Source organism: Nothoprocta perdicaria, unplaced genomic scaffold (assembly GCF_003342845.1).
Source record: "Nothoprocta perdicaria isolate Ctin4 unplaced genomic scaffold, notPer1 scaffold_84, whole genome shotgun sequence".
Lineage (NCBI taxonomy): Eukaryota > Metazoa > Chordata > Aves > Tinamiformes > Tinamidae > Nothoprocta > Nothoprocta perdicaria.
In genome coordinates, this window is record NW_020456132.1 from 1,397,693 (window position 1) to 1,421,167 (window position 23,475).

The 23,475-nt window shown below is 48.8% G+C and overlaps 1 protein-coding gene across 1 annotated transcript; it reads left to right on the forward strand.

Annotated features, from left to right (window-relative positions):
• Window positions 1–1,066: 1,066 nt before the first annotated feature.
• On the forward strand, window positions 1,067–23,433 carry ADA2 (adenosine deaminase 2). The gene is made up of 10 exons (XM_026052159.1): window positions 1,067–1,207; window positions 2,248–2,585; window positions 4,330–4,555; window positions 12,748–12,958; window positions 16,077–16,204; window positions 17,310–17,400; window positions 17,709–17,817; window positions 18,373–18,530; window positions 19,412–19,614; window positions 20,557–23,433. Exons 2-10 carry the CDS (start codon window positions 2,261–2,263, stop codon window positions 20,663–20,665), a joined length of 1,560 nt encoding a protein of 519 aa, XP_025907944.1. The 5' UTR covers window positions 1,067–1,207; window positions 2,248–2,260; the 3' UTR covers window positions 20,666–23,433.
• The last annotated feature ends 42 nt before the right edge of the window (window positions 23,434–23,475 follow it).

Here is a 23,475-nt window from a genome sequence, read left to right on the forward strand (position 1 = left end):
ATCAGAAGAGGGGGATGGCACGGTATATCCAGATGGTAACTGGAATATTTGGGGCGACCTGTCCGCAGTAGTGTTCAGTCTGTTGTAGTGGTACCTGGCAATGAAATTTAATGTATTGCTGACCAGACTGTTTTCTCTACCTTTAAAATGGTTTTTCTGACTGCTGCTGGCTGTTTCCACTAGCTGCTGACTTGCAGAATCTTTCTTTCTTCTTAAAAAAAAAAAAAAAAAACACTGAAATTTTGGTTAAAGTGGACTTTGTTCTCCACTGGAAGCTGTTTATGTAACATCTGTTTTAAATAACTTTAAAACTAAGCCTATTTAACTGTGCAAAATAAAGCAGTGAAATTACAATATTTGTTATGGTTGGGGGAAAAAAAAAAAAAAGACGTTTTAACAACTGTGCCCCCACTAACCCCTAATTTACTCCACGGGGAAAAGTTTATCGCTGTGTGCCGAATTCTGCTCTGGGGAGTTCTGTCAGCGTGGCTTTGGCCTGGTTTACAGAGCTGACAGGGATTAGCCAAAAACCATTTTAACATACCTTTACCGATTCTTACCTTCTCAGATTAAAAGGCATTATTAAATAGAATTTGCAGTGCTGTTAAACAGCATTGAAAGGCCAGTACTGTGCATGGGACGAGACTAGCGAAGCTCAGCCCTATCCCTGGAGTCTCCCTGCACGGGGAGCGTCAGAGCGTTCCTTTGAGGCTGCTTTGGAGCGATGCAGGAGCTGCGGGACACGCAGGAGCTGCGGGACACGCAGGAGGGCTGCAGGGGACGTGCCGGGGGCTGCTGTGACGGGTCACAGCGTGGCAGCACTGCCAGGCTGGGGACAGCGTGTTTGGGAAGCAGCCCCTCGCCAGCGCAGCAAGGGGCTCAGCTCTCCTCACCTGGCTGCTCAGGCCCCTTGCAGAGCCTTTCTCTAACCACAGCTGCCTCCTCCTCCTCTTTATATATTCATGAAGCTGTAAGGGACAGGGGAGGGGGAAGAATAAGAGCTGAGCAAAGCGAAACTCCAGGACAGGAAGGGGAACTTTGTTTGTGTGCAGCGGGGCTGGCTCGCGCCTTGCTTGGCACGGCCGGCTCGGAGCCGGCGTGTTTAGCCTTGGCCCTGGCAGTTCCTGCTTGCAAAAGAAAGCTGCTCCCTGCTCTCTCCGGTTGCAGTTGGACGAGCTCTGGATGCAAGGAGGAGAAAAAAATAACAGTAAGTGAGTCAGTCTCACCAGGGCTGTCCTGGTGCCTTTTGGGGAGGTTTTTCTCTCCGGGTTCAGAGCGAGGCTTGATGCGGCTCTGCAGGTGGATTGCTTCCCCATCAAGTCTGCATCTTGTGGGGCTAACCGATGGGGCAGAAGTGGGGAAGGGTGAAAACGTCCACGCAAGGGCGGGGGTGGAGAAGAGGCTGGAAGCAGACAGCATGCGTGCAAGCAGGACGTAAAATAAGTCACAGGGGGCCGTTTCAACACGTCGAGTCTTGCTGCAGCCCGCTGTGGTCTGGTGGGATTGGTGTGGAGGATCACTGGAGCCTGGTGTTGGGATATTGGCTTGCAGCTGTGCTTTTTTGGGAAGGGCAGAGATCCCCGAGTTCACATGTGCCTCACTCCTGTGATTTACATGCTCTTACTTTTCCCATGTTCTCCCTTCCTGTCCAATTCTTCTGGGACTGCAAGAAAGGGACATGCTCCTGCTGCTGTGCAGGAAGCAGCAGCGACATGTGGCTGTGAACTAAAGCCTCTGGTAGCTGCAATACACTGTGAGGACGTAGCAAAGTCTTCTTGACTGCACCGGACAGGACCTGCATAGCTCTGCACTCCAGCATAGCCTGTACACTCACAGAAGCATCTCCCCAGGCACTTTGCCCCCTGCTTCTGGCACTGGCCACACAGCAGGGCACCCTGTCACCAGCACCCCCGATGCGTGGGGATCCCTACCTTGTCTTGCAAGGCAGAGTCCCAGCCTCCCCAGTTCTCAGACCTAGGGCTGGACCCTCACCACGTCGCAGGTCCACACGATGCACTATCCTGTGGAGCAGGATGTGTCCTCCCCACAACCCTGCACACGTCAGCAGCGCCCCAGGGAACGCAAAGCCCGGGATACGGCGCATGGCAGCACCACAGTACCAAGCATCACATTAACTGACTCCGCTTGCAGGAGGAGCCAGCACCTTAATGACTCAGTGGGTCATTGCTAAGGTGTTAGTCTGCCTTGGGCTTACACAGATTTTGTACTTTTTTTCCCTTCTTCCAGGTGCAGCTGTAAGATGAAGCCTCCACCTGGGCGCAGCACAAGGCTGGCATTCTGCTTGTGCTTCCTTCTGCTGAACTTGGCTCCCCTCTGTCTTCCCCTCCCGCTCTGGAAGGACAGAGACTCCCTGATGCAGGAGGAGAAAGCCTGTCAGACAGGGGGTAACCTGGTGCTGGACAGGCAGGAGCAGCAGCTCAGTGCGAAGCTGGTAAGCCTCAAGGAGGAGGAGGTGGCTACTGCCATGAACACAGGGCTGTTCCCTCCAAGCATGCACTTCTTCCGGGCCAAAAGCCTCATCGACCGGAGCGCAGTGTTCAGCATCTTAAAGCGCATGCCAAAAGGTAGGCTCTGGCCTACGGGCTCCTTCTCCTATCCATCCCGCCCTGATGTTGTCCGTGCTTTTACTAGCTGAACGCAAGACAAAGCTTCTATTGATGTGACCTGTAGAACGTAATACAAAACAGCCCTGGTGTATTCTTTTAATTTAAGAAATCTTCAAGATTTTCTGATCTTTCTTAATCAAGCTTTCTTCTGTCCACTTATGGGAGACCTCTCTGCAAGGCTGGCATTTGCCCTGTCGTCCTCTTGCCAAGACACTTTCTCCCCTGTTGCTCAGGAAGCCATATGCTAATGCCATGCTCCACACCAGAAGAAGCTGATCTATACTCTGCAGCACATGTATGGCTTTAAAGGCACTTGGAACAGTTTAGGTTGTATAATGGCATGAATTTGTCCAATACATTTAGCATACCCTATGCAGGCTCCCTTGAGCACACCAGCACATGAAGTCACAGCTCTCCAGGGTACACAGGAGGATGCTTTTAGCTATATAGAAATCCAAGCCATGCAAGCTGTCTTTCAGGTGCTGACATCTCCATGTCTCTGAGCTGCTGGCAGTCCAATGGAGAGACAAGAGGTCAAGGCAGTTGCAGTAGGAAGGCGTAGATTCCTATCTGACCAATTTGTCCCTATGTTTCGCGAGGAAGTATTTGAACAAGGTGCATTCTTTAACTAAAGATAAGAGGCCTTTGGTGAAAGTTTTCAACACCCATTTGAAAGTTTTCAGCATCTGGATGATGCACTCCGTATTCCAGATGGTCCCTTTTTAGATGCTATCCCACGGCCTTGCCCATGCAGCTCCCTGGCAAGAGGCTGGTGACTGGCTTCAGCAGAGCCTCAGGTCAGCTCCTCTGCAAGGCTGTGACACTAATGCATGGCTAAGAACTGTCTTGCTCTGCTCCCAGTCTGATGGGACTTCTTGGTGTGCAGCATCCTGACCAGTGAAGATAAATGCCTGGGATGACAACAGGGCCGTTATCTGTTCACCATTGAGTTGAGTAGTAAGGAATTTAAAAGCAAACCCCTCTTCCTCTCCAAAAGGGGAAGCAGACTAGCTAAGCACTTTCCAATCCAAGAGATACCAAAATAAACTCCGAGTCCTCGGAAGAACTGCAAGCTTTTCAGGGTTAAGAGTACATCCTTGTCATTCCTTGTGCAGAACTAGTCTTTGAGGCCTCAGTCTTGAGCAGATCACCTAGGAATTATTATTATTTCAAGCACTACTGTAATAGCTATCGCTACTCACATAGGGAAGAGGGTTTTGGTTTAGGACAGAGTTTAAGACATGACAGAGACCTGAAGATATGCTGGGATTCGAACAACCTAGATACAGAGACTTGGTTCAGGTCTGCCTAGAGCTGGCGTGCCATGTGAATGGCTGCCTATGTGAACGCTCCTCTTTAAGCGGGGCCAGAGCCAGCTCACAGCAAACTCTGCAAGACATTTAGTAACTCGGAGCATTTTCCATCCCAGTGGAGAAGCAGAGCTCCCTATTGATTTCCTCCCAGCCTCTGCTCCCAGGGAGCTGTCATGCTCTGCCTACCCTGTGTTTGATGTGGAGTGGGCTGCGTCGCCCAACACAGAGGAAGAGAGCAGCAGTCTTACTGATGGGAGAGGTCAATTATGACTATCCAGAAGCATTTCCAGGTGCCCCAGGATGAGCAAGCCTGAATTGTTATTCCATTAAAGCAGTTTTCCTTCTCTTCAGCTGCCTTGTCTCATTAGAATTGCTCTTCCTCTTCCCAGGTGCTGTCTTACACCTGCACGACTATGCCATCCTGAGCGTGGACTGGCTGGTATACAACGTCACCTACATGCCCAACTGCTACATTTGCTTCACACGCACCGGTGCTGTTCACTTTAGGTTTTCCAAGCCTCACCCTCCTCATCCCGTGCCAGCCCAGTGCTCCCGGTGGGTGTTGCTGGAGACCTACCGGAAGCAGCTGCCCAACGTGACCGAGTTTGATAAGAGGTGAGTGAACAGGAATTGCAGGCCTGCTGGTACTCCATAATAGTGCTGCATGCCTGTCAGGATCATTCTGGTGCTCCTTGGCCATCCACATGCAGCTCTGGAAACAGGACACTGCAGTAAAGCTATGTAGGCAGAACAAGGAAATAACGATACAAGAACTTGCAGGATGCAGCAGTAATTGCACCAGAATTAGAGACTATCAAAATTAAACTTTCCTATACAGCCTTGCTTTGGCCCTTCACACAGGCAAGGTTAGAGGCATTATTTTAGTAGTTGTATGCCACCTGCCCCTACCTTCCCTCAACACGTATACTGAAGGGGCTTCCAGCATAGGACAGGGGTGTGTGGTGAAGGACATTGCCTCCTCTGTTGAGGCAACCAAAAAAATATCTAGCTGGTAAGGCAGAACACCAGAGCACAGGAGGAAGAGAGGTAGCTAAGCAATTAGGCTTCCCCCACTCCCAGCAATAAAGTAATTTTTAAAGCCATTGCTTTGCCTCAGGGCAGGAAGCTGGACAAACTACTGAAGTTAAAGCTATTGTAGTAACAAGAAAAATGCAGCAGAACCCCTTCCCCCCATCCAAACACCGTCCTTATGGTGCTCACTTTGAAACCCAGCTGAGACTCACATGCTCAAGCACAGAAGCTCATTCCAGGTAAGATCCTCAGACACCAGGCACTTTTCCCAGAGGAAAGGCTAGTTCCCAGGTTAGGCCCTGGGATATCACAGCCAGCGAGCCCAGAAGCCCTATGTGCAGGCCCCATGCATGGCAGTACATTCCCGTCAACACCAACCTCCCAGCAGAGCTTCATCCCACACTAACCATCTCCTACTGCTAACTAGCAAGTCTCACCTCAGACACTTCCCCCAGAGCATCACCCACTCTCTTCTAGGAGCTCCTTCCTTGGAGCAGGCAGCCTTTTATCAGGACCAGGTGTTTTCAGGTCGCCTGGAAGCTGCTCAGCATTTAATTACTGGGGGTGGAGGGGCAGAAGAGCCTCCTTGCCCCTCCAGAGGGTGGTGACGGAGGACAGAGCCCCATCTGCCTACAGAGTGGCCCTTCAGCCTGTGACAAAGCCCTGCTGCAAAGCCAGGAGGCAGCATGCTGCTCCGCGCTGTGTTTCGGGAGCTGGATGGCATGTGCTAAATAATGCATGGCGGCAGACACTGAGTAATGAGGACACGGGAAAATATTGAGTCGGGATCCTTTCGGAGAGCACCCCTGTCCGCAGCGCTCAGGCAGGCCGGGGTCCGGCCTTGCTGAGAAAATAGCATGCGGTGCAGGGTAGTTAAAGACCGTGCTGTGGTGCTGGCACCCAAGGAGAAAGTGGGACTCAGGTTGTGTGGTGAACCTAATTATGCCATTTCCTAAGTGAAACTTGGTGCCTTTTACTGTAGCGCCCTTTGGTGAGGTTGAGCGGGCGTGCTTTTAAAAAGGGAGCACTGAACTTGCAGGCAGCTGGTACCCGCTCCTCACGGAGCCCCCAGGGCTCTGTGCCCTGCGGATATGGATACGGGAGGCAGGGCAGGAGGGCTAACAGGCTGCTAGGTCACTGGGATTGCCTTCCCTCCCTCATAATCCCAGGCCCTAGGGACACACGAAGAGAGCGAGWGAGAGGAAGGCTTGCCCTGGGTAGAGGAAGAGTGGGTCAGAGAGCATCTAGGGAGCCTCGACACCCACAAATCCATGGGCCCTGATGAGATGCACCCCAGAGTGCTGCGGGAACTGGCAGATGTCCTAGCCGAGCCGCTCGCCATCATCTTTCAAAGGTCCTGGAGAACGGGGGAGGTGCCGGAAGACTGGAAGAAAGCCAACATCACTCCAGTCTTCAAAAAAGGCAAGAAGGAGGACCCGAGTAACTACAGGCCAGTGAGCCTCACCTCCATCCCCGGGAAAGTGATGGAGCAGCTCATCCTGGCTGCTCTCTCCAGACACTTGGAGGAGAAGAAGGTGCTCAGGAGTAGCCAGCATGGATTCACCAAGGGGAAATCCTGCTTGACTAACCTGATCACCTTCTACGAAGGAATATCTAGCTGGATAGATGAGGGCAGAGCGGTGGATGTCATCTATCTGGATTTGAGCAAGGCTTTTGACACTGTCCCTCACAGCATCCTCCTGGGCAAGCTCCGAAGGTGTGGGATAGATGAGTGGACGGGGAGGTGGATTAGGAATTGGCTCGATGGCAGGGTGCAGAGAGTGGTTGTCAATGGTGCGGAGTCCAGTTGGAGGCCTGTACTTAGTGGTGTCCCCCAGGGGTCAGTTCTCGGTCCGGTCCTGTTCAACTTATTCATTAACGACCTGGATGAAGGGCTGGAGTGCTCCCTCAGCAAGTTTGCCGACGATACCAAACTGGGTGGAGTAGCTGGTAGCCCTGAGGGCTGTGCTGCCATCCAGAGGGACCTGGACAGACTGGAGGACTGGGCGGCGAGAAACCTCATGAGGTTCAACAAGGGCAAGTGCAAGGTCCTGCACTTGGGGAGGAATAACCCTGGACACCAGTACAGATTAGGGGTGGACCTGCTGGAGAGCAGCCCCGCAGAGAGGGACCTGGGTGTCATGGTGGACGACAAGTTGACCATGAGGCAGCAGTGTGCCCTGGTGGCCAAGAAGGCCAACGGGATCCTGGGGTGCATTAAGAAAAGCGTCTCCAGCAGGTCGAGGGAAGTGATCATCCCCCTCTACTCAGCCCTGGTGAGGCCACATCTGGAGACTGCGTCCAGTTCTGGGCTCCCCAGTACAAGAGGGATGTGGAGCTGCTGGAGAGAGTCCAGCGCAGGGCTACGAAGATGATCAGGGGCCTGGAACATCTGCCCTATGAGCAGAGGCTGAGAGAGCTGGGTCTGTTCAGCCTGGAGAAGAGGAGGCTGAGGGGGGACCTGATCAGCGTGTATAAATACCTCAAGGGAGGCAGTGAGGAGGAGGGGGGCGGCCTCTTTTCAGTGGTGAGCAGGGATAGGACTAGAGGAAATGGCTTCAAACTGAAGCATCGGAAGTTCCACAGGAACTTAAGGAAGCATTTCTTCACTGTGAGGGTGACAAAGCACTGGAACAGGCTGCCCAGAGAGGTTGTGGAGTCTCCTTCTTTGGAGATCTTTAAAACCCGCTTGGATGCAGCCCTGTGCCACGTGCTCTAGGTGACCCTGCTTGAGCAGGGGGGTTGGACTCGATGACCTCTGAGGTCCCTTCCAACCTTCGGCATTCTATGATTCTATGATTCTATGATAAACACAATGGGAACTTGTGCTTCTGCCTGATGCAGAGAGCTGGCTCTCCCAGAGGGAGAAAAGAGCCCAGAAAAGGATTCCCTACCTTTTATACGCTGAGGCATGGCTGCCCTGACATGTGATGGAGGAAAAATATCCAGTGAGAAGTCGCTTATGTGTTTCTGAAGAGAAAACTGGTTTCCCAATAGTTTCTTTCCATTTCAGCTGGGAGTAATAAGGAGAGAAATATCGTGGCACTAGACCTCTTCAACCCCACAGGGAAATCCATAATGTACAAGTAATTTTGAAATAGCTTCACATTCTTAAGGCACAAGCAATCACCCTGGGTATTTCAGAATCTTCTTAGGAATAACGCTTCACTGTGTTTATTTTTAGCTGAATTCACATAGTCTGAGGTCCCTTCCTGGCTGAGGGTAGGTGGCATGACATCCTGCAGGAGAAGGAGGGTGGAGCTCTGCATGCTTTCATTCCCTATGGTCCTGTTTGGGTTATGAGGTAATATCAACACATTGCTCTTCTTTTGTATTATTTATCAACACCACCGTTGTGTAACCCCAAGTCAAAGCAGGACTCCATAGTGGTAGATACAATACACAATGCAGACCTGCCCCAGGGGTCACACCAAGGGTGAGGCAGAAACCAACAAAGTGATTTTCCTCAGCAAACAAGTGTCAGAGCCACATACAAAAACCTGATTCTCTTGCATAGTGCTTGCATGGGCTTATTTATTTGAGTACGTTGTATTTTGAGTACTTTGAAGCTGCAGAGAAGTCACACCGTACATAACGCGCAGGCACATGAACAAGAGCCACATTGAGGCGCTTCCCCTCCTATTTTGATCTAATCCCTGGGTAGTAATCTAGGGGTTAGGAATGTTTTTTGGCCGTCTGGAAATAGGTCTCTAGCCAGGAATAGGCCCCAATCTGTTCTGCTTCTCAGTTTCTGGAAACTCTCCCAGTCTCATGAACATGTGCATCCCAGGCTACCTCTTCCCTGCACTCCTCTTTGCCCTTGAGCACTGACAAGCTGAGAGAAAGCAGATGTCAGAGGAAGGAACGGATGGATAGTTGGGTGGTTTCAAGAAAGTATCAGGGGAATATGGCAGTAGGGAAGGCTTCTCATGCAAGATAATGTGGCTCAGCAAATGCAAGCAGCACAATGAGGCTCTTTCCTGGAGGATGCACCTCCTTCACCTTACCGCATTCCCGATCACCAAGGGCACAGGCAGTGAGACAGATACCATTTCTTTCTATTTTGTCTGTATTTTTGTATTTTTATGTGTTGTATGTTTATGCTGAAAGTAAGTCTTTTTGTTTCTTTGTCTGAAAAGGAACTTTCATCATTCATATTCAAAACATAAGCCCTATGAGCCAAGAGGACCCTGGAGTATTATGTTACTGGTAAACTTTCAAAATAATGCTGTCTCAAGAGTCGAGAGACTCTGGGCTTGGAGGAAGAGAAAGGAAGGGAATTTTGTTCTCACAGCTAAAAAGACTTCCACACTTGTTTTCTTTACAATTAATTATGATATGGGAGAGTGCCATTTTTTTCCCCTTGAAATGCAACAGAATTGTCACCATTTGTAAAGCGAGAGCTCACAATAACCATGCCAAGAGATATTCAGGGAAACAGCGTTGACATTGCAGATATTTGTGAAATAGCCTCCCCCCTGGTAGCCCAAGGATTAAGGCCATGCCCAGCAGTTGGTCTCCCGCGGCCCTGTGGAGCTCTCTATCATAGGGATGAAGTCATCTGCGAGGGAGCTGACACAGAGGCCAGGCCTAGGCCGGGGAGAGAATTCCCTCGGGTGCTAACGGCTGCCCAGACCTCCTGCACCTTCCCCTTCGTGTCCTCTGGCTTGCCCTAGCCACAGAAAAATAGGGCAGCATGTACATTACAAAAAAAAAAAAAAAAAGGAAAAAAAAAAGGAAAAATAAAATCCACTAGAGAAACAAAACATTCACCTCTCTCTACAAGTCTCCCCTTGGGGAGAAGAAAAGAGGAAGAGAGCGAGCGAATGAACCACATGTGACAGATGTTAGTCACACTATTTAATGCACCACTGGAAGACATTCAGCAACTATGGTGAGGAGGGTGGTATAATTAACTTATATGGAATAGAAAAACAACAACAACAAAAAAAAAAAAAAAAAAAAAAAAAAAAAAAAAAAAAAAAAAACCTTAAAAATCAGGAAATGGCAACCTTTCACTCTGGTATTATATAGTGCAAGGAAACAAAGCAGTTAGGGAAAAAAAAATGAAAAAAAAAGAAAGCAAAAACACTGTCAAAAATAAATAATCCTTAGCTGGTCACTCTGGTTATGCCCCTTTGGACATATGCATTGCAATAACATTGTTCACTGTATATATGATATGACATGGAAAGCTATTTGTAGTCTGCACCTGATCACTGAGTAAGTTCCTTTCCAGCAAATAAGCAAAAAATGTATTTGTGAAGCTTTGCTTCATCTGCATCAACATCTCGTGGTACAAAATTGGCCGCCTGGACCCTTAAGAGATTATCCTGTTATCAAGCATGGATCACTGTTACCTAATAAATCTTCACAGTTCTAAGGATCAATAATCAGTCTCAAAGGAAAGGGGATCATAAAAAACATGAGATGATTTATGTGCTTTTAGGAGCAGGGTGGTGTGGGGATTTATTGCTGTATCTAGCCCAGGAGCACAGGCTAAGTAAACAACCCCAAGTTTGCCCAGCCGGACTTAAAAATAAGGAGCAGAGAGGCAAGTGCTCTTTATGGAAGGAGTCTGTTCTCACGGAGAATGGGAAAAGCCCAGTTGCATCCCAAGTACCTGTTGGTCCTTATCTAAAAGGCAGCTCTACCGGGTGGTGAGAATAGGCCTGCAGGGTGTTTTGATCCAGGTGGAGGCTTCTCCCCTTTTCCTGCAGTTTGCGGCGCTAGCTGGAGTGATGCCGGGCCTGCGAGGAGCCCCCACGGGCGGCCCCGGCAGCCGCGTGGGAGCAAGGCCGGCCCGGGAAGGGAGCAGCAAAGCCGGGCTTAACCGCGGCCTGTTCCCAGCGGCTTGGCCGAGCTCTTCCCACACAAAGTCCTGTCCCCGCTCGGTGCCGAGCGCCGCTGGAGGCCCGGCTCCGACCGCGCTCTGTCAGTCAGATAAGCTCTGCGAAGATGCCCCTGGCTCTCGCATTCCTGGTTTCTAGGGTGACGCTACAATGTCACTGCTCAGCGCTCCCCCGAACATGTCTGAAATGCCAAACGCCGCCGCGGGCCGCGCTGCAAAGTGCTGCACATGTGCCTGCCTGGTTATGGTTCAGCTCCTTTCCGTTCGGTTGCTTTGTTTACTGAATGGTGTCTGGGGTTGCCCAGCGTTGTGTGATAATGGACCGAGAGGCCCTATTGTAATGCACAAGAGCGCAGAGCTAAAGTTGCTGTGGAAACCTTAACTCTGGATTTCCTGACTGTTGTGCATTTAAAATCTCGCCCTTGATGTGGTACAAATGTCTCTGCTGATAAACTGTTTTGTTTCTAAAATTGTTCCCAGCAAACCAATTAACAGAGCAAAGAAGATTTGAAACTGCAGCCTCTGGAAGAGGGACCTCAGAGAGGCAAGAGCAGCCAGCAGGCAGATGCTGGGGAAACAGCTCCATTTTATGCTCTGAATGGAGAGACTCCAAAGCAGTGCCCCTACTCAGGATGTCTTCATTTATAGGTTTGGACCAGATCACACTTTAGATCTGTAGGAGGGAAATCTTTAATTCCATCCACGGAAGCTTCTTGGAATGAGATAATACGAGCACAAATCAAACCCACATCTCCTGTATAACAGAGAAGAGCACTGTGCTGGGATGAGGGGCAAGACATCAAACACAAATCATTACTAAAGACCACTAGCAGTTATCAAAGAGAAACCATATACTTGAATGAAGGATGAAGCATGGCCGAAGGTATTTCTATCGGAACGTGCACAGCCTCTGAGGCTAGATAAACATCAGGCCTACTGGGATTCGTAAGACCATGAGCCTCAAGCATCCTTCTCTTTAGTTTGTGGCTTTAGTTTGTCCACCCAGGAATGAGCTTGATTGCTCCCTGTATTGCCACTTAGTCTTTGCCCTCCAGCCTGAGAAATGTCTGACAAAACCTTCAAGTGGCCAGCTGAAAAAGGGACCTAATGCCAGAGTGAAAGCTATAAACTTGCCCATAAACAGACTTTCACCCTGTCCCAAATGCAAGTGCTCACCTATAGCTACATGCACAACTCAACAATAATGCACTTACTGGTTCTCTCAAACTTAACCTGATAAAATAACCTGCAGCCTCTCTGGATTTCTTAAAGATGCTTATTTTCCAGTAGAGTCTATGAAGGAAATAAGTATCCAACCATCCTGAAGGCAAGAGAAAGGCAGGACACACAATTCTTAACTGTTTGCCAGCAGACAAATCTGAAAAACTTACCAGTAAGGCACAAGCTTTCATTTAACAGGCGGGGTTACAGCTTCATTTCGCTTGGGGGAAAAAAGGATTTCTGATTCACAGATATTATCTGCACCAACCACCAAATATAAATATATTAAAATATATAATATTTTAATAAATATAGGTCATGTAAAACCTATCTGGGTGCTTCATAATTGTACCTGTAGTATAATCCACCTGTTTAGGTATTGCAAGCAGGCTCCAAGGTAGGTACTAAGCCTCACCTGTGTTAGGATTTGCATCTTACCTCCTTTTGGTCCTCCCCAATATGCATTCCTTCTTCACTACACTTGGGCAGCGCTGCCTTACTGCATCTACAAGGACGTGGATGGGAGACTGTGATGTCTGCAAAGCTTGGTCTCTGATAATAAAACTTGCATCTGTCTTGGAGGAATCCTATTCCCTCACGTAAAAGTCACCCAAGTTTCCAAATGGTGGCTTTTTGCATAATGAAAGCTAATGGACTTGTTCATGCTTCTAATTCTTCCTCTTCCCTTTTCTCTTTTCTCCAGCTTGCTGAGAAACTTGACCCTGGTGACGGATGCCCCTGAGCTGGCCTACCCTTCTGAGGCTCACATTTGGAGAAGATTTGAAGAAGTCTTTCTTACTGCCTCTGGGCTTATCTGCTATGCACCTGTGTTCAAGGCCTATTTCTACCAGGGGCTGCTGGAACTCTATGAGGACAACATACAGTATGTCGAGATAAGAGCTCTCCTGCCTGAGGTACCTGTTTTTTGGCTTCTGTAGTTCCCTTTTAAATCCTGTGTCTCCATAACTTTTCTCAAGCCCTATCTTGAATTTAGTTTTTAGGTGTTTGTGAACCTGGCACTGTAAGGGTGCTGGAAAAGCTTTCTCATATTCAAAGGTCTTTGTTGGAGATTTGCATACTCAGGGGCTTGAAAATGAGAAATACTTTGTTCTTAACGATTGAGGAAGATACCTGATGTGGCAACACTGCAAAGCTGTGTTGTAGGCTCTGACTTGGAACTGTGTCTAATACTCCTAGTTGGGAAGATATCTAGGATTTGCACCAGAATCACCTGTTCTGCTGAAGCTATTCTGGAATAATTTCCCTGCTTATAGTATTTACATTATTTTAGACTAGAATATTAACTGGCAAAGCACTGTCCTCCAGAGTGTGCAGACAGCCTGAAAGGTTAGCTCTGTGAGGTGTGAACTGCTCTTTTCATTGCCTTTAACACTAAAATCACTTGATAGCAATTTAGATATTTCTCCCTGCATACCACCTACAGCCAGTGAGTCTATCCTATATCCCACACTGTCCCTGACATCATCCCAGTTGCCAGCAGACTCTACTCCCATCTTATCGTTATGACAAATGACACTTTCTCTGTGACAGTTTCTATAGTGCAGGCATACATTTTCCATATAATCCTTCACAAAGTTCTCAAAGCAGGAGATTGTCGGGTGGGAGCCTTGCAAGAGAAGCAAATTCCTTATCAAAATAAACAAACTGGGGCCATCACTCCTAATGACACCATTCGCTTCCACGTTCTAAACAATCCATTAAAACAGGAATGAAATTGCTCCGCCAGGTCCGTTTGGCAGCACCCCAGGGACACGGCAGCCGAGTGCCCGGTGCTGGAAGGCAGGTAGAGGCTGCTGTGGGGAACGCAGCATCCCGCAGCGTGCCGTGCTAGCGCCTTCCCGGCAGCCTGGCTCCAGGACGTGTCTGCCAGCAACTTGCTCACTTAAATCATTGCCCTTGTGTGAGATGAAATGGCTGGCAGGCTCGGGCCTGCTGCAGATGACTGTCTGCAGCCCAGCAACCATCGGTGCCGCCGGCACGTCCCCCCAGGGCCGCCCCGTGGGCAGCCAGGCGGGCACTGTCACAGACTCGGAGGCTGGGCGGGCTTTGTGAGTGCCTCTGCATCAACAGCTGGGGAGTGGGATGCCTAACCTTGCCCTGTTGTGCCTGGGGCTGGTCCTGTGGTGAAATGGGGCTGTGGTGCTCAGGGCTGCGGGCTGGCACGCTTTATCATGCCTGAAAGGTGGATTGCAGGAGAGGAGAGGAGAGGAGAGGAGAGGAGAGGAGAGGAGAGGAGAGGAGAGGAGAGGAGAGGAGAGGAGAAAAAGCTTATATGCATCTTACTTTGCTGGGAGCTGGTCACAAGCCAGTTCTCCTGAAGTAGCTCGGTTGCCATCTGTCTTTGGGGTACCTGGAAAGAGCAAACAATAGCAGTGTCAGGATTCCTGTGCTGTGAGGCAGCGGGAGTGCTGGCATGTCCCCAGGTCACAGAGGTTTCCGGGCCAAGAATATCTGCAATGAAATGAGTGCGTGGGCCTGGCTGGAAAACACCCTGCATTAACAGGCAGCCTTTAGACACGGTTGTAATGTCTTCCAAGGGGAGGCTTGGCACGGGAGATTTGCTTCCCAAGCCGGGCTTTGTGCTGGCACCAAGCATGGGACCCGGCTGGTTTGCACCTAGAGCCCAGCGTGCCACAAGGTGCATGCGGACAGACTGCCTGCCCTGGGGCACTGTTGTGGGGGCTGTGAGCATCCCAGAGCCCGTGGGGCTCCTTGGTCTCCGCAAGCGGCACAGGCAGGAAAGAGCCAGTGAGGCCAAGCTGAAGACGAGAGGGAAGAAAAGCACTTCAGTGTGAAGGTCAAGGTGAGCAGGATGTGATGGGAATGGTGAGATAGCTGTGCACCCAGAGATCCTCTGAAAGGCTTGGGCAATGGCACTGACACTCGGCAAAAGCTGCCCCTGCAGCAAGGCAAGGCAGATGCGGTGACTGAAGACAAGTAGATGAAAGTCAGGATTTACTGGGAAACAGCAAACATTGTAGAAAAGCTCCCTCAAACCCAGCTGTGTTTGCAAATTCAGCTGTGTAAAGTCTCAGATTCCTGTGAGCTGCAGTAGTGGAAAATTCCCTTTGATAATCTGCAGCCACCCCATGGCTCCTGGTGCCTACAGGGGGAAAGCCATGCGGGGTGCAGGGCTTAGCGACTGCTGTGAATGCGAGGGACCAGCTCCAGCAGGAAAATAAGAAGGTGAACTGGCTTAGGACTGGGGAAGAGGAGGTGAAAGAGAAAGAAAATGAAAGAAGGAAAAGAAGAGAATGGATTGAGTGATTTCAGCCTCCATTTGTTACAAGCTCCAGGCAGTGCCTTTGTGGATTAGCAGCAGTCAGGGCATATAGGATCTATGCTGCTGCTGAAATCAGGGCAAAAGCCCCATGCACAGTCCCGGTAGTGAGGAACTCACAAAGTAGGCTGATGAGACAGCTCACGCAAAAACGATAATTCTTCCCAGGTTTCAACCAGAGACCTGGGAAAGTGTGCAAGGATTAAATGACCTACTCAAGGTCATGGAGCAAACCTCAGGCGGAGGGGAGCTGAAGGCCAGCCCAGCTGCTAGCTTATGGAGGCCAGCCCTTGCACGCTCTGGGCCTGCATTTGCGGACAGACTGCAGCCGCAAGGCACAGAGTGGTGCGTATGCGTGGCCAGACGGCTGGACAAATGCTCCAGCATTTGATATATACATGAGTCAGAGGACATGTTCTCCTCAGGATATCCAAGGGCACCTGCTTGCCATGTCCGAACATGGAGAGGCTTGTTTCTTGTACCATATAGCAGAGAGGAAAAGCATGCTTCAGTTCTTGCTAGCTAGTAAAGGCTTCAAAAAGAAAATATGTTAAAATATTTTAAAGTTTTAACTGTTTTTTTTTCCCTCCTCCCTGCTGCCAGGAATGCAGCAGAGTATTTCGCTGAGGAACAGAGTGTTTTTCTGAGGATTTTCTTCAGTTCATTTCTCCCTCCCTCTAACAAAACCCCCTTTCTAACTCCTGTTTGCCATGTACTTCTTGATCCCACAGGTATACGAACTTGATGGCACTCGGCATGATAAGTCATGGTCCATGGCAGCGTACCAAGAAGTGACCAAGCAATTTGTGGAAGATCATCCTGACTTTGTTGGAGCAAAGATTATATATACAGCACACAGGTAGAGGCTGAACATGGCTAAGAGTGATAGGGCATAACCACCTTACAGTGGAGGCAGTGGTGGGCAAAAGAGCGGCCTGGGCAGCTTGAGGAGAAGCTTTTTGAGTGATGGGCTGGAATTGCTACAGCTTGTTAGCTTGGTTTGTCAGACCTTGGATACTGACTCTTGAAGTATTTCCTGGCACTTCTAGGAGACTGAGGATGAGAATTATCAAGTATGCATGTGTACGTGCTGAGCAACCAGGCTTACTTGATGGCGTGTGCCTGGAGAGGCAAGTGTCTATGGGAGCCTGGGCATGAGAATGAGCAAGGAGAAGGCTGCTTGTGTGTGTACGTGCCCAAGCTGTGTGTCCTCCTCTCCTGTGCCTGGACATACTCTCCCTCTTTGGAAGCTGAAGCAGTGACAGAAGTGCCCGAGTTTGGGCACTCTGTATTGCAAAGGTCTTTGCAGGACCCTGCAAATCCTCTTCTCCTGGCAGCCTTTGTATGGTATGTTCATGCTGCTGTTTGCAGGCAGAGACAAGGCTGTTCTCCAAGTCAGCCAGATGCCATGAAGTCATGTGAGGTGATCCTGACCAAATATAACATACCTCTCAGCAGCACTTACTTGCTCCATCTCTGCATGACATGGTTTCCAGTTCAGAGCTGGATTGCCAGCCAGGATATGGACAGAGCGAGCTTGTGTCTGTCTGCAAAGCGCACTGTGATGTTCAAGTCCGACAGGCCTGGAAGAAACATAACCTTAAAACTCTATTTAAATGCAACTGTTCTCCCCTCCCAGCAAAACAGTAGAGAGGGAAACAAATATTTAAACATTTTCCTGCAGTTCTGTTCTCAACTTTGTAGATGGGAAAGCCAGCAAATCTTGGACAGGCGTGCCTCACCTCAAATGACTGTATGTGGTCATGCAGGGGGATCCTTTGATAGTATCATTTTTTTTTCTGCTACTGTTACTCTGTAGACTTGAAGCTTGTTGCTAGATTCAGGAGGAACTTGACTTTTGGCAAAAAAGAAAAGCAAGTGCCCCATTTCACAAGTCTAACAGACCCAACGCAGGCAGGCCCAGGAAAGTGATCCTCTGCACTGCTCTTTCTCTTGTTGTTTAGGAAGCTGAATGTTTCCCAGATAAAAGACGTCATCGTCACTGCCATGGCACTCAGAGCCCGCTTCCCAGATTTCCTGGCAGGCTTCGATCTGGTAAGTGTTTTTTCCATGACTTTGAGGTAGCCTCTAGAGATGCAATGTAACTACTTAATCATTTGGCATATGTTTCATACCAGAGTGGGATCCTCTACTGAAATCAGTATAAATGAGTCCAAAAAACCTTTAGCTAAGGATTTCGCTAAAGATAATTAACAAAAAGCCTTGAAAGAATCAACCACCTCCCTCCTAAAAACCAACATTGTAATTTCAGTTCAGTTAACACCATGTAGTGATGTCTAGCTGCAAGCCCCACAACCTTCCAGTGCACACTCAAAAATACCTTTACTCTTTCTACTCCCCAGGTAGGCAATGAGGATGAAGGTCATTCTTTATGGGAGCTGAGAGATGCCTTGACCATCCCATATTCCCTGGGGGTCAACTTGCCATACTTTTTCCATGCTGGGGAGACCGGTAAGTACGAGGAGACAAGTCCCACATTATTGTGCATTATTGTGTGTAACCTGAAGTTATGCGGCAGAAGAAATCATTGCTGGGGTGACTCAGCCATTACCTCCTTAGAGCAGCATCCACCTTCCATCCACAGCACCAGAATTCATCAGTCTTTTATTTCACATTTTAAGACGAAAGAATGGCCGTGCCAACTGCAACTCTTAGCTGACTGTGCCCTTCTTTTCTGGGATAGTCTGCTTATTTGCAATACATTTTTCAGCCTATATAGGTGGGATTTAACCCACCATGCAAGACAGTTCTGTTTAACTATTGCATTGTGCTTATTACAAGTTGACATCTCTAGAGAAAATGTCTACATCTGAACTAGTCACCCTGGGCTCCCTTTGTAATCGTGGATAGTCACAGGTATGTTTCATCTCATGGTAAAGTTGAAACTTGAAGCACAAGAAACCCTCTCACATTGCAGTTGATAATTTTATTAACAAGACCATCTAACAGTTTGAGAAGATATATTTTCTTATAGGACAGTAATGATTTTTATCTGTCTTTCCTCAGACTGGCAGGGCACCTCTGTAGATAATAACGTGCTGGATGCTCTGCTACTGAATACCAGCCGGATTGGCCATGGACTTGCCCTCAGTAAACACCCAGCAGCCAAAAAATTATCTCTGAAGAAGGATATTCCCATAGAAGTCTGTCCTATCTCCAACCAGGTATGTTGATAAAAGCTTAGGTCTTAAGTCAGGGGTCGGAACATTGGACCTGGATTTACCCTAGCAGCTAAGAGCAGCAGGGAGCTGGAGGGCTCCATGCTGTGAATGTTACATTTTTGTTGCACCCAGGTTGACTCTTTTTTCTCTGCACATTACAATGCAGCTTGTTGTGCAGATACACTCTGTCTCTGTGCAAGGTTTCTGCCACCAGTCCGCTCAGAATCTTTCAAATTCCCATTCAGAGAGGCCTGGGAAGACAGAATTCTCCCTAGTGAAGACAACAAGGTCCAGAGCCAGGGAGGTACCTAGAGGCATAATGAAAAACACATTATAAAGGCAGGAGGGGAAGAGGTCAAGAAGCTGGGAGAGCAACTGGGAGTCCGTTTGGTTTCATGGAATTAATAGTTCTTGCAACACAGCTGTGTGGCACACACTGTTCCCTCGGCACAGCAGAAGACCTGCTCTGGGGTGGAGATGTACCCATGTGGGCTTGAGGGAGACATCCCTGATACTGGCCCCACATATCTTGCATTTAGCGTCATGGTAAATCTGTAAGCTACTAAAAGACAGCAGTTGAAGCACTAGCAGTCAAATTAGCCCTCTTATTATAAATAAGCCAAGGTTATTCAAACCGCTGGCTTTAATTTAGGTGATTAACCTAAGAGACCAATCGCTGTACAGTCAGTAGCGAAAGGTAAGTTCCTCCTGCAGCAATTCAGAGCAGATGTGCTCTGAATATCCCTCTGGAAGCTCTTCTTCCTTCATACCTAGGGGCTGCCACACGCTATAGGTACAGCTACAGGTTTAGGTATTGGTGTGATGGGTGCCACTGTGCTACAGTAATAACCTGCTTGGTGTTTCTCTCACGCTTCCCCACTGAGGTGCTGCTGTTTGTCGCTGACCTGCGGACTCACCCCGCTGCCAACCTCATGGCTGAAGGACACCCCATCGTGATCAGCCCTGATGATCCTCCTATCTTTGGGGCAAAGGGGGTCTCCTATGACTTCTATGAGGTGTTCATGGCCATCGGAGGGCTGAGCGCTGATTTGAGGACCTTAAAGCAGCTTGCACTGAACTCTATAAAGTAAGTTCTTTACCTCTCTAGCTGTTGTAATACTAAGGGTAATACCAGCTTGTTCTGGAAACCCATCTTGGGTTTTGGCTGCAGAGTATCTTCTGTCATGTGGATTGGGCTGTTAATCCAAAGTCTGCTTTGTGCATCTCCTCCAAGAGCAGAATATGGGATCCCCAGGATTTCCTCAGTCCATGCCACAGAGAGCCTTTCTCGAAAACATTATCTCTGTTTAGTCTCTTTTTCCATCCTGCATAAAGTTACCTCAAGGACCCCATCCTAGGAAGGGGAAGTTCCAAAAAAAACATGCTATGTTCCATATTAAGAACTTTTTATATCACTGCTCTATTTCTGCTTGAATTTGATTTGCTCTGGTGCTTGCCATGGCCCAGTGGGCAAATAAAGAAAAACAGTTTGCCAGCATGTAATTTGGGTTTGTTTAACCACTTTTTCTGTTTATCTAGACAGCACTGAACGTCCCAAAATAGTTTGGACATGGTTGCCCAGTGTCTCCTGGCACATTCCTAGAGTTCTGTCTGTTTGCCAAATCCTGTGGCACTCTTCACGTCAAACCCAAGCCCCCACATGGCTGGGGAGAGGACAAACCCTCATTTCCTGCTGATTTGGGCCAAGCCCAGGGACAATGTCAAAGCCACGGTAGCCTGGCCCTTTTGCAGTAGCCCCTGGGTGCTAGTCAGAGACCCTCCCAGCTAACACAGGCCGGGGTGGTTTGTCCTTGCAGTGCAGGACTTGGTAGCTGCTGACAGGGCTGTGGTGTCTCTGGTCCCAGCGGGAGCAGGAGCTCAAGGCTCTTTACGCTGGGTTACTCCATGCACTGTAGGAGTGTTGGGGGTTAATCCGTAGCTGCTTCCTACCTTTTCATTGTGGCCACTCATCTTGAAATCGCTGCCCCCTGCCCTCCTCCTCTCATACTGGCTTCTCTTCTCCTCACAGATACAGTGCCATGCTACCAGAAGAGCAAGCCAAAGCTAAAGAGGTCTGGCAGAAGAAATGGGACCAGTTCATCGCAGATCTCTCTGACAGCTTTTTGAGGGAGCTTTAGAAGGAGGAGAGCCATCTCAGAAAGCAACTGGCAAGTCAGGGTGAGCCAGGCTTATTGCTAATGCAGAGAGAGTGCTTCTGCCACGGGGCTTGAGCAGACGAGCCTGTCAGTCTCACTTGGGAATGGACGATTCTGGTAAACTAGACAATGCTAAGAATGAGCTGTGCTACACTATGAAAGTCTTTGACTGCAGCTAAAATGCAGTCATGAGCCTTTATGACAGCAGTAGCAACAACAACAAAATGCCCCACTCAAAATGACATAGTCAAAATAGCTAGAAATTGCCAGTGACCAAATCCCGACATCCTTGCTCAGGGAAAACATGGTTTCTAATTAGAGGCAGTGGGAGCTTGCCAACATGAGGATCTCTGAATTTTGCCTTATCATTACAAAACGCAGACCTTGTCCGGAAACAGCTAAGACAAACATCGAGCCATTTGGGCCACTGACCTTCAGGAGAGCAAGGACTGAAAACGACTCTTGTTATGTTTAACCCTGGGCCTGCTGCCAAAATAGCACTGCTAGGTCGAAGGACCAGTCATGGGCCTGTCGTCTGCTATTTCAGGACTTACCAGTGCTGCAAACAAGTTGATGGAACTGTACAAATGCTCCCAGAACGTTTAAGCTTGGTCACACAGGCATCACAAAACTAAAAAGCAGCACCTCACTTGCTGACAGGTTTTTTTCAGGCAGAGCCCTTTTCTGTCCTCTGGTCACACGGAAACTTCTTTTAACTATAAAGGGAAAAAAACCACATGCACAAAAAACGCAACCACTGCTTCCCAAGCCCAGCTTAATTAAAACTCTGATCCTGCATGTTAACCAAGGCCTCTGCATTTATAGAAAGCTTCTTTTGGTTTCAGGGGGTTCTACTGTGGGCCTGTGTTGCCTAAATCAGAGCAGAGATATGCCCTTGTTCAGCCTATGTCCGTATCAGATGGATCTTCACCTTGAAAGAGCTATTCTCATGCTTTGGATATTAATATTTTCACAGGGATATCTGTAATTACCAGTTCTTTGGCAGAAAAGTATTGTGGCAACTACACAATACGTAGTGTTGAGACAAGCAGATTCCCTTGCTTAGCAACATCAGAAATATTGGGGAAAGGAATAGTTTCAGGATGACTACTTTGTATAAGGGAGATTTAAAAATAAAATAAAAACAAACCTTAAGCAGAGTTCTAAGCAAATTCAGCAAAATCCTTCAGCACAAAGGTTGAAAGGCCACATAGCCCGACTATGCAGCCAGGATCAGCTGGTGTCTCTCTTGACTTCAGGGGGATCACACTGGTTTGCCTCAGCTGAGGGGGCTGCCACCTGCAATTTACTCTTCTGGCCACTGAGGGATGCCTCCCTCCCCAGACAGAGCCTATGACTTGCTCTGCCATTGCTTGATCTGAACAGGTCAGGCTAATCATCAGGCTTTACATTTTCTGCTAATTGTTCGGAGCTGCCTGGCCATGGTGTTTATTTACCCTCAGGTAAAACACCAGAGTGGAACAAGACACCACTTACTACAGAAGCTGATCAAGCTGCACAGCCTGTGCGTCCCTTGCACACAAAGTATTAATTTGCCCACATTTCACAGGCTGCAAGTTTACATCCAGCTATCTCAGGCAAAGACAAACCAAAGCCACAACAAACTGAAGGCATCTGAATTGCAGAACACAAGCCAGCAGAAAAAAAAACAAACCACAGAAAGAACTTTGCTAATCCAGTGAGTTTAGCTCCTCACACCACTACCCCTTACAGTTACTGCCAGGCCAGCTCTCTGCCCACAGGACCCACACCTTGCTCTGAAGCTCAGCAGCTGCTCTTGCTAAACTGCCCTTCAAGGGTCTCCTTGCAGAGCTGAGGGTGGGAAGGAGCTTTATCTGGGAGGAGGAGCCAAGGAGGAGCAACTTCTCCTGTGGGTGCCACATACAGGGCTCAAAGTCAAGTCCCCAAGGTTGCTGTTTCTTGGAGTCAGATCGTAAGTGCTGACTGCGGACATGTCTTTTATGCTGATGTGCTGCAAATAGGTGGAACAACTGCTAACAAGTGACCTAAAGTCAAGTCCCTCTGAGCCCCCTGGTATTTCAGCTTGCTACGTGTCCACGGAGGAAGATCTCCTATTTGCTAGGAGCTGATCCTCCCTTTAGGGAGCCTCTCTGCCCCACAGTGAAGCTAATCCGTAGAGACTGTATGTGGGAGGAGCTGAGGTCCTTAGCACAGGTTTACCCACCGCTATTCCTTCCCTACTTTAGTAAGCAGGAAAGGTTTTAGCTCTTAGATTATTGACCTGTACACTTCCTGCACGTATTTTCTTGGGGGTTACCTGTATTTCTCCCCACTCACTATCAGCAAGCAGGCTCAGCTCTGCTGGTTGCTGAACGCTTGCTGAGACCAGCCTGCCTGGTTTGTCCATATGGTGCTCACCTTCCTATGAAGAACTTCCTGTGCATTAGGTCACTGCCATGCTTTCCAACAGGAACCGTGATGAACACAAGTTGCCTGATGTCTGGAGCCCACCAGGACGATGCTGCTCAGGCTGGTAGCACAGCAGCCACTGTGGGGGTTTCAAGCTGGGCAGGTCTCAGGTGACCTTAAGTTCCTCAAACGGAGCCCTCAGAAAGGTAGAGCGTGGCCCTCATCGGCCTGTGTCTGGATCTGTGACTCCTAGTGATTCCTTTCTGCAGAAGAAATCTGTCTGAGGGTTTGCAGAACCCTAAGCAGAAGCTTTCTCATCCAAATCACATATATTTAAATGTGAACTTGAATTGAATGGAGGCTCTTGACTCCAGTGAAACTTCATCCCTTCCATCTCCTTG